General features: G+C 66.8%; 2 protein-coding genes across 2 annotated transcripts in view; one reads left to right on the top strand and one right to left on the bottom strand.

Moving 5' to 3' along the window:
- Positions 1-270: 270 nt before the first annotated feature.
- On the top strand, positions 271-1,684 carry CDHR2 (cadherin related family member 2; the record flags this gene model as incomplete). Its single annotated transcript, XM_034778850.1, is given in 3 exon segments — positions 271-331; positions 1,229-1,353; positions 1,567-1,684. Coding segments are annotated over 3 exon segments (304 nt in total), but the record flags the coding sequence as incomplete, so codon positions are not given.
- A 2,961-nt stretch (positions 1,685-4,645) lies between these two features.
- The window catches only part of SNCB (synuclein beta), a gene marked incomplete at its 3' end in the record, with an annotated part of 6,010 nt that continues 523 nt past the window's right edge, over positions 4,646-10,132 (bottom strand). The window contains 3 exon segments of the mRNA XM_034780431.1: positions 4,646-4,764; positions 5,133-5,171; positions 9,889-10,019. Coding sequence (XP_034636322.1) covers positions 4,646-4,764; positions 5,133-5,171; positions 9,889-10,009 — 279 coding nt within the window.

Genomic DNA, 10,132 nt, shown 5'->3' with positions numbered 1-10,132 from the left:
TGTGTATGCAGAGGGCGGGCTGTGTGTAGGGTGTGTGCTGTGGGCAGGGGGTGGGCAGAGGGCTGTCTGTGTGGGGGGTGTGCTGTGGGCAGGGGGCGGGCAGAGGGCTGTGTGTAGGGGGTTGTGCTGTGGGCAGGGGGTGGGCAGAGGGCTGTCTGTGTGTGGGGTGTGCTATGGGCAAGGGTCTGGGGGCACCGTGGGTGGGATGCCCGCGAAGGGCCGTCTGGGGCAGCACGAGTGGGGTTCACATCTGGGTTGTGTCCTCAACAGACTGGTCCAGAGCAACTCGCAGGCGCTGAGCGAGCTGATCCAGTTGGGACTCACCATTATTGTGAGTGTGGCGGAGCCGCCTTGGCTGGGGGGGCCGCGGGAGCCAGCCGGGCTGGGGAGGTGCTGTCTCCTCCCGGAGGAAGGGCCGGGCTGGGCAGGGCGTGTGGGAACCTGCCCCGTTAGGGCCACGGCCGCTCGCCTGAAAGCAGCACGTCGCGTCAGCCGCCTCCTCGCTGGGTTTGGAGGGGGCACCGTGGCTGGGTACCTAGGGGAGGCTGGCGCTCCCAGGACCGGGGGCACTGCGGGGAGGGTCCCAGGGGAAGGCTGAGGGCAGGGGAGCAGCGAGAGCTTTGCTGGCTGACCCCCCCAGAGAGCCGGAGCAGACGGCCCGAGGGGGCTGATGGCAGGGGAGGCTGCGTGTTGGACGGGACCGGGGGACCGGGGACGAGGGATGCTCCCCCGGGGAGGACGAGCTCCCAGCACAGAGGTGGGCGTCTGGCCGGAGGAGAGGGGGTGCACTGCACTGGAAGGGCTGGGATGGCTAACCTGGCAGTGGTGTAGGCTAGGGCTGGGGTGGAGGACGCCGGCGCATGGTGCACACCATGTTGATGGGGTAAGGGCAGTGCCCCGGGGTGAGGAAGGGGCTGGTATGGGCTATTTGCACTGGGGGGTTGCAATTAACTGGCCCCAGGGAGGGTATCGCCGAGTCTGTGAAGCTGGCATGGGTTCCTGGGGCGCTGAAGGAGGCGGGTGGAGGTGGACACGCTGAGGGCACTCCGGGCAGGACTGCCCTGTGACAGAAGGGTGGGTCCCTCTAACACAGCGACCCCCCCAGCCCCTCGGCAGTGACCAGGCTGCTGGCTGGAGAGGGGCTGGCCCCCGCTCTGGGGGTGGGGGGTGGCACAGCCTGTGCAGCGGTGGGATCCTGGTGCGGGGGGTGACGTGTCTCTATGCCCAGGGCCCCGGGACAGTGGTGGAGCCCAATAAGGAGAACGAGCTGGTTGGCATCATCGCAGGGCTGGCTGGGGGCCTGGTGCTGCTGCTCCTCGTCATGACGCTGGCCTTGCTGGCCACCAGCCGGAGGTAGGAGACCCTCCCACGCCCCCGGCCCTGCCGACCCCTGCCTGTCCCGCCCCATATCTCCTTCTGCTGCTCCTGCCCGTGCATGTCCCCTGCCAGTCCTGTGCCCTCCTGTACCATTGCAGGTGCCAGCCTGTCCCCATTTCCTGCACCAGCCAGCACTGCCCTCTGCTCCACGCCCCGTCACTCACCCCTGCCCACTGTTTGCTTTTGCAGCTACAGGAGGAAGCTGAAGGCCATGAAAGCGCTGAAGGTGGCGTCCACGCTGACAGCCAACGTGGCACAGCAGGGGCCAACCATCCCCGGGACAAACAAATACAATGCTGAGGGGTGAGCATGGCCGGCAGGAGGGGGGCTGTGTGCGCCCCCAGACCTGCCTGGGCACCCATCCCTGGGAGCAGGGGCTGCGGCCTGGCCGGGGAGCTCCAGGAGGGTGGAGGCAGGGCTGTGACATGCCCCAGCACTGGTCGCTGGGAAGCAGAGAGGGGGTGGCAGTGCCATGGGGTATGTTTGTGGTGGACGTTCCTGAGCCCAGAGCTGCTCCCACCCCATGTGCTGCGCCCGACTGGGCACCGAGGGCCACGTGCCCAAAGAGCAAAGGCCCCTTGGGTGGCCCAACAGCATGTGAATGGCCTCTGGCCGCGTGTGCCCCGCTAGTGCCCCGGCTGCACACCGCTCCACTTTGCTGTGTGCGGTGTCTGCCTCGGGGTGCGTCAGGGAGGGGGCTGGGCTGCTGCGTTGTAGTGGTGCTGGGGCTGCTGCACGGTTGTTGCGGTGTAGCTGGGCATGGATGTTTCTGTGTTGTGCTACCTGTGGTTGTATCGTGGTTGTGGTGAGTGTGGCTGTGCTGTTGTGTTGGCTGTGGTTGTGTTGTGGTTGTGGTGAGTGGCTGTGCTGTTGTGTTGTGCTGCCTGTAGTTGTGTCGTGGTTGTGGTGAGTGGCTGTGCTGTTGTGTTGTGCTGTCTGTGGTTGTGTTGTNAGCCGGGGGGCAGGGGGGGAAGCAGCTCCACCGGCTGGTGACCTGTGCAGAGCCCCCGGCCTGCCCCCTTGGGCTCACAGCCCCTGCCCCCAGGGGCGGCTCAGGCTGCCGAGGTCTGGGCTCTGCTCAGCCCCAGCGATTGGCCTGGCGCAGCCACGTCCTCCCCTGCCCTCCCCTCGCAGCTGCCCGCTGCCGCGGCCTCCTCGTTTCAGCTGTTGCTATTTTCGGATAAGCTGGAAGCAAACGGCTCATTGTGGCAACTCGGCTTGTGGAGGCTGCAGCTGTCGGGCACCTCACGGCTCGCACGGCTCCAGTGACAGCAGCCACGGCAGTGCACATCCCCGCATGTGCACACCCCCACGCACGGCCTCGTACATGCACACACACCCGCACGGCCTCGTACACACCCACCCACCTATGCACGGCCTCGTTCACGCACACACACGTCCCTATACATCCCTGCACGTGCACACCCCCATGCACGGCCTCATACACGCACACACACCCACACGGCCTCGTACACACACAACCACCTATGCACGGCCTCGTTCACGCACACACACGTCCCTATACATCCCTGCACGTCCACGCACGGCCTCGTACACGTACACGCACCCACACACGGCCTCGTACACACATGGCCTCGTACATGTGCACCCCCCCACGGCCCCGTACACGCGCACACTCCCATCCTCATCCTTGTAGACACACACGCACCCACACACGTCCTCGTACACGCACGCATACGTCCACACACATCCCTGCACATACACGCACCTACGCACAGCCTTGTATACACACGTCCATACACATCCCCACATGTACACACCCCCATGCACGGTCTCGTACACGCGCACACCCCCATGATGGCCTCGTACACACACACACACACACGGCCTCGTACACACATGCACACGTCCACACACATCCCTGCACATACACGCATCTATGCACAGCCTTGTACACGTGCACACCCCCATGCACAACCTCTTACACGCACACACACGTCTATACATATCCCTGCACGTGCACACACCGACGCATGGCCTCGTACACGTACACACACACACGCATGGCCTCGTACACACACATCCCCATGCACGGCCTCGTCCACATACATCCCCACACACGGCCTTGTATACACACATCCATACACATCCCTGTGTGTACACACACGAGCTCGTCCACACACGCACATGTCCACACACATCCCTGCATGTACACACATCCACGTATGGCCTTGTATACACATACGCACCCACGCCCGGCCTTGTACATGCACGCACATGTCTATACACATCCCTGTGCGTACACACCCCCACACACGGCCTTGTATACACACACATCCCTACACATACATGCACGGTCTTGTACACGCACACGTCCGTAAACCTCCCCATATGTACACACCCTTCCACATGCAAACAACCATGTACACACGTGTCTGCACACGTCCATGCATGCACCCCCCCCATCTCCACCCGCCCGTGTGCGGATCCCAGCGCGCCCCTTAGGTACCCGCTGTGCACACCACGCGCCCCCTCAGCGATTCCTTTCCAGCCAGCGGCGGTGCTGTCCTGGCCGTGATGGGGGAGAGTCACCCCCCCGAGCAAAGAGCCGCCCACTCCTCCTGCTGCTCCCGCCCGGCCAGGCCTCCCTCAGCTGGGGAAGCCAAACCAGCTGCACTGAGGGGCTCGGTGTCTGCGGGCGGCTGGGCAGCCCGGCCGGGGCTCAACCCGATTCGCAGTTGGACTTTCCACCTTCCAGACGCTCACCCCCCTGGCACAGTCTGGGCCCTGCTGTGCCTGGGGAACTCCCTGCCACAGGGAGCGCTGGGCCAGGTCAGCTGACCCCCGCTGGGCTCCAGAGACAGCAGCGGCCTAGCGGGAAGGAGGCAGCGAGGGGTCAGAGCCTGAGCCAGGAACGAGCGGACGCAGAGCAGCGCCCGGAGCTGCAGCGAGGAGCCTGGGGGAAGCTGGTGAGAACTGGCCAGAGCTGGGAGCCCCTGAGAAGTGGGAGGCTGGGGCAGGGCTCCTGTTGGTGGTGGGGCTGGAGCGGGAGGGTGGAGCCCCTGAGCAGGGGCGGGGAGGCAGAGGGGGATGGGAAGCCGGTTTTCGGGGTATTACCGCCGTGGTGCCCAGGGGTGGGGGGTATATCAGACCCTGAGATGATGTTCCTTTCATGGGCAGAAGACAGGGGAAACTGAGGCAGGCGCACCGGGCAGGGCCTGACAGCCACCCTGTGGACGTGGGTGCGGGACGCCCCTTGTCCCCCTGGAGAGGCTGCACCCCGCGGCTCGCTGTAGGGGACACTCACCTTCAGGTCAGTGGGGAACTCCTCCTTCTTGACCAGGCCGGTGGCGGCCGCGATGTTCCCAGCCCCTGAGATGACGGCCCCCCCCAGCTGGGACGCCTGCTCCTTGGTCTTCTCAGCCACTGGAAGAGGCAGGCGGAGCCGCGTTACAGCCCGGGGGGGCCCCTCGGCTGCCAGGCAGGGCCCGGCTGGGGCTAGCGCTCGGGGGGCCTGGCCTCACACTACTAGCCCCAGCAAGCGCGAGGGGGCTCAGGCACCTCCCCCCACCCTGCATGTGCCCTGTGGGGCAGACTCAGCCCTCCCCCGTCAGGCGTGGGGCCACGGGGCGGCTGGGTTTCAAATCCTGGCCCAGCAGCTCCGAAGCCCGTGTTCTGGCCCCTGTTACATAACGGGCTTTAGGCCGGTGACATCACAGCCCCCGATTAGCCTGAGCTCGTTAGTGCAGCCACCCACGCGTGGCACTGGGCTGGGGGAATAGAGCAGCTGGTACCTGAGGTGACGCCTTGCACCACGCCTTGGGTTTTGCTTCCTAGAGAGAGCGAGAGAGGGGGGGTTAGAGGGACTGGTGCCAGGCGGGGCCGTGGAGTCCATATAGGTGTGTGGGGCCATGCCCTGGCTGCAGCCGCACCACACGGCTCTGCTGATGCCCTGCGACCCGAACCTGCGGGCACGGCAGCCTGGCCCAGCTCCCTCGCTGACCCCCGCAGAGCGTGCCAGGCTGGCTCACGTCAGCACCTCCTCGTACTGCCCCCCCGACACCCCCCCTCACCCCAGAGGCTGGCATCTCCCTGGCAATACCCCATGGGCAGGTTGGGGGGTTCCTGGCTGTCCCGGGCGTGCCCTGCACACGTGGTCTCTGCACTCAGCAGCGGGGGGCATGCGCTGAGCGGGGCTGCGGAGAATAAAGCAGCCGTGGCGCTGACCGCCAGGGAGGCAGCCGGGGTCTGGCCAGGACTCGCTGCCCCCTGCTCTGGGGTGGAGGCTGCTGCAAGGAGGAGCCGTTGGGGTGCAGGGGGGGCCCTGGCCTCTGGCTGCTGCTCACTCAGCTCCCTGCACAGGCCAGGCCGGGGGGACGATGACTAGGAGAATTGCTGTATCAGGCCTGCCCCTCTGTAGGGGTGGCCCCAGCGGCTAGCAGGGGAGTGTCAAGGGCGGGGATCCGGGGAGCCCTTCCCGCTCTGGGTTGGGGGCCGGGGGGGCGGTTCTGGAGCAGTGGACGGCTAGTGCGTGGGGCAGGACAGATGCGTGGGGGAAGGGCACTGACCGGCTGAGTGATGAGGGAGAAACTACCCAGCCTGTGGACGTCTGCTGGGGCCCCCAGGGACTCCGCGGGGGCCGTCTGAGAGGGGCCGTTAGAGCCTGTTTTCGGGGGGAGCCGTGTCCCCGTGTAGTGAGTGTGCGACGCTGTGCGGGCTAGGTGTCCCCACCTGCTCCCTGGGCCCTGGCAGAGCGAACCGGGGGGGAGAGGCGGGGGGCTTCTGGGACAAGGTGCGTTCAAGCTATGGGGCAGCCTGAAGGGCCAGCTCTGAGCTAGGGGCTAGGCAGCCAGGCCCTGGGGGGCAGCTCAGGTGGGTGCTAGACCCATCTGCACTCTAAGAGCCTGGGAACCCCCAGATTGGGGCAGTGGCCAGCAGCCTGAGTGGCTGGGAGTGGGAGCCGTGGGGAGGGGGGAGCGCCGTGGGGAGGGGGGAGCGCCGTGGGAGCACCGTGGTGCTGCTCTGGGATGGGGGCAGGCGGGCGCATTGCAAAGCCAGCGCTGGCAGAGCCCAAAGCACACCGCAGGACAGCGGCCCCTGGGCTGGGGGCAGTTTCGGAGCAGAGATCAGCCCAGGTGGGCAGAGCACAGAGACCAGGCTGTGATGCTCAGCCGGGGCTCCAGGAAACAACCCTGGGAGCATCCAGCCATGGCGTGAGGCAGGCCCCGTATGGAGCAGCTCGGAGCAGACGGGCTTCCTGGGCGCCCGCTGTGGTGAAGCTGGAGCGGCAGGGGAACGGGAGAAGCTTGAACAAGACCCATAGGGAGCGCCGCCCTCCTGAGCCTGAGGAGCCCCGACTCCACCCAGCACAGACACTTCAGGGATGCCAGCTGGTGGCTGCGGTGGGATTCTGCTCGTGCCCAGCACGAGGACAGCCCCAGCAGCACATGGAGGGGCCAGGGCAGAGGCTGCCCTCCAGCAGGAGGCAGCCAAATGTGGCATCTGCGGGAAGAGGACGTGAGGGAACACAGGGTCCCCTCTGCCCTGGGCCCGAGGCTGGGCGGGAGCAGGTCTAGCGCAGCGGAGAGTCACTTACAACGTCTGACACCCGCACGTGGACTCGGGCTGCCCTGACACGTGACTGAATCCCGCGGGCATCGAGGGGCACCGTCCTCACCCACTGGGAAGCCCAGCTCACCTGCCAGGAGTTAGTAACGGATTCCCGGGGCAGGTCATGATCGATCAGGGCAAGCCCTGGCTTTCCAGGTCACACGGCGTAGCAGAAACGTCAGCGTGAAGAGCAAAGCGTTAGCACATCACAGCACCCCCAGGGCTCGTTAGCATCTCCAGGTCAGAGACCCCTGGGCAGAGGGACCAGACCCTCAGTGCCAACATCCAGCAGGATCCTCGAGCCAGAGACAACAAACGCTGGGGTAAGAGACACAACCGCTAAATGCCTGAGTTTGCCAAGAGCCTGAGACCATAGCTGTGAAAGGGGAACTGCCCTGGGCAGGGCAATTCCAAGGCCCATGACTCTGGGGGACCCTGCCAACCCAGCCCCAAGGGGACAGAAGGGCCCAAGCAGATACTCCTCAGCGGCTGGGGTGCCTATTGGGGGACCCCCCCCACCTCATGGGGGAAGAGAGGGACCCCTGCAGTTCCCAAGGGGAGTGGCCTGGGGCCGTGGTGCAGGGATGGAGGGTGTGGGGTTCCCAGTGCTCACCCCACATCGCCCCCTGGCTGGGGCCAGCCTCAGGGGAACTGCGCCTCCCCCCACTCCTGAATCCTCCTCCGGGAGTACCCTGGAAAGGAGACCCAAGCTGCCGAGATCGGCCACGCAGGTCACATGGGCCTGGTGCCACCCCTGCTTTGCTGGTGGATTCCTCGAGCTGGGGTTGGGGGCCCCCTGGCTGGGCGTGTGGGGTTCGCGGGAAGCAGGGATTGCCCGCAATGGCTGCCCCGTGTGCCCCCATTTGCTGCACGGCCCCCGAGCTGCGGCTGGGATCCTGCTTGGGTCTGCTTCAGCTGGGATGGAGGCGCTCAGCTCTGGGGCCGGGGGCTCTGCCCGGAACAGCCAGGACCCATGGAGATGGGAGAGGCCACAGGGTAACATCTCCCTTCCTTTCTGCTCCCCCAGCCCTGCCGGTGCCCCTCAGTCCCGACCCACAGCCCGTGCTACGCCAGCCCTGCGCCAGCTCCCTCCCACAGCACAGGGAGCGCTCCCCCCTGCTCCCCTGACATTCAGCTCCTAGCCCCCAGCTCCTAGCCCAGCCAGTGCTCCTCCCGGCTCCCTCCCCTGTTCCCTATGGCCCCCCTGCTGGGAGCAGCTCATCCAGCCAGCTCTCCCGCCCCACGCCTTAGGGGCACTCCCTCTGGGAGACGTGGGCAGAGGGATCTCTGTCTCCCTGGAGTGGGCTCTGGGGCAGCTGTTTGTTCCTCTCCCCTCCAGCTCGTCAGGACTAAATCAAATCCCTCCCCAAACTGGCCTCTGGGCCCCACGTCACCCACATGCAGGGGCTCTGCCCAGCTTGAGGGGCGGGAGGTGCCAAGCTGTGGTGGGGCAGGCTCCCACAAGGCCCCTCGGCCTGCCGGGCGTGAATCCCCGTGAGCAGAGCCCAGGCAGGGGTTGTGAATTAGACTGAGCTGCCAAGGTCTGAGCCCTCCCCAGGGTGGGTGGGGGGGCAGGGCCAGAGCAGGCCGCGCCTGTGGCGGGGAGAGGGGCTGGGTCCAGGAGTGTCTGCAGAGCAGCCCCGCCAGGGACTTCACACTCCCCAGCCCTGGAGGCTTCGGCTGCCGCCCCACGTCAGAGCATCGCCCTGCTGTGCATTCCCGCCCCGGCTCGAGCACTTCACAGCAGCGCCTCCCTCTGGGCCGAGCCAGGACTGGAGCTGCCCCCAGCACTGCTGCCCCGCGCCCCAGTGTCCCCTGCCGGGTCGGTCACTAACCGCTGGAGGATGTCAGGCGGGGTGGGAGCCGCCTCCCCCTCTGCCGTTCAGTCGGCGTCTCCCCCAAGGAGCTTTCCTGGCCCTCGTCACCCCACGGCTGAGTGACCTCACCACCAAACACGACTGACCGGGCGACCGGGAGCGCTTCCCCCGTACAGCCTGGTCCGTACAATCCACAGCGCTTCCCCCGTACAGCCTGGTCCGTACAATCCACAGCGCTTCCCCCGTACAGCCTGGTCCGTACAATCCACAGCTATGGGCCCAGGCCCGTGGGCAGGCAAGGGGCAGCAGGCCCCAGACACTCCTTCATGGCCAGATCCTTAGTACGTGCGGGTGCTGCTGCTTCCCGGCAGGCGGGGCCGGGCTCTGCGGGGGCCTGGGCACAGGGGGCTCTTGGCTCTGTGCCAGTCTGAGTGCCCTGAGCTTTGTGTGTGTGTGTGTGGGGGGGTGCGGCGCAGGCACCAGGCAGCCAGGACAGAGCGCATCTCCTGCACACAGCCTGGGCGCCGGCAAGGCCCCCCCGCTAGTGCCCCCCGGGGGCCAGACCTGGGGCCGCCAAGGGCACCCGGCGGCTGCAGAGAGCAGGGCAGGGGGCAGCTGCCCCCGTCAGCTGGGGAGCTCCAGGCACTGACCTGGCGCATGGCCTGGGCCGGTCTGGCATTGCACTGGGGGTGGCAGGTCCATGGACCACCCTGGGAGATGAGGGCAGCTGTGGGTCACGTGCCAGGGCCTGGGACCCCCTGGCCAGGGTGACCAGATGTCCCGGTTTTATAGGGACAGTCCCGATCCTTGGAGCTTTGTCTTATATAGGTGCCAATTACCCCCCCCCCTACCGATTTTTCCCCCTTGCTCTCTGGTCACCCTCCATCCTGCCCTTTGCCAAGGGCTGAACCTCCCCCGCCAGCTCTGGCGCCTGGCCTGCTGCTCCCAGCCGCTGGCAGGGCGGGGACCCCCGGGACCCCCAGGGCTGGACGCAGGCACCGGGCCCCCAGAGCCCTCCCCCCCGCCCGTCTATCGCCCCAGGCGGCTGCCACCCGGAGCCCCTCTGCGCACCCACAGCCCGGGGTGCCCGGCCCCGGCTCTGCCAAGCCCCCCGCAGCCTTACCCACGTACAGCACCCCCTCCTTGGTCTTCTCCGCAGCCTCCGCCACCCCCTGCTTGGTCTTCTCCGCCGCGGCGACCACCCCCTCCTTGGCCTTGGACAAGCCCTTCATGAACGCGTCCATGGCGGCGGCTCTGCATGGAGACAGACCCGCAAGATGGCTCCGGAGCCCGGCCGCTGCCCGCGGTGCCCCCCAGCCCCCCCGTGCCAGGGCAGCCCGGGCACAGCTGTACCACCCCCCCCCCCC

This window comes from Trachemys scripta, chromosome 8, assembly GCF_013100865.1.
Source record: "Trachemys scripta elegans isolate TJP31775 chromosome 8, CAS_Tse_1.0, whole genome shotgun sequence".
NCBI lineage: Eukaryota > Metazoa > Chordata > Testudines > Emydidae > Trachemys > Trachemys scripta.
The sequence above is the reverse complement of the archived record's forward strand: the minus strand, read 5'-3'. Positions and strand labels throughout refer to the sequence as shown.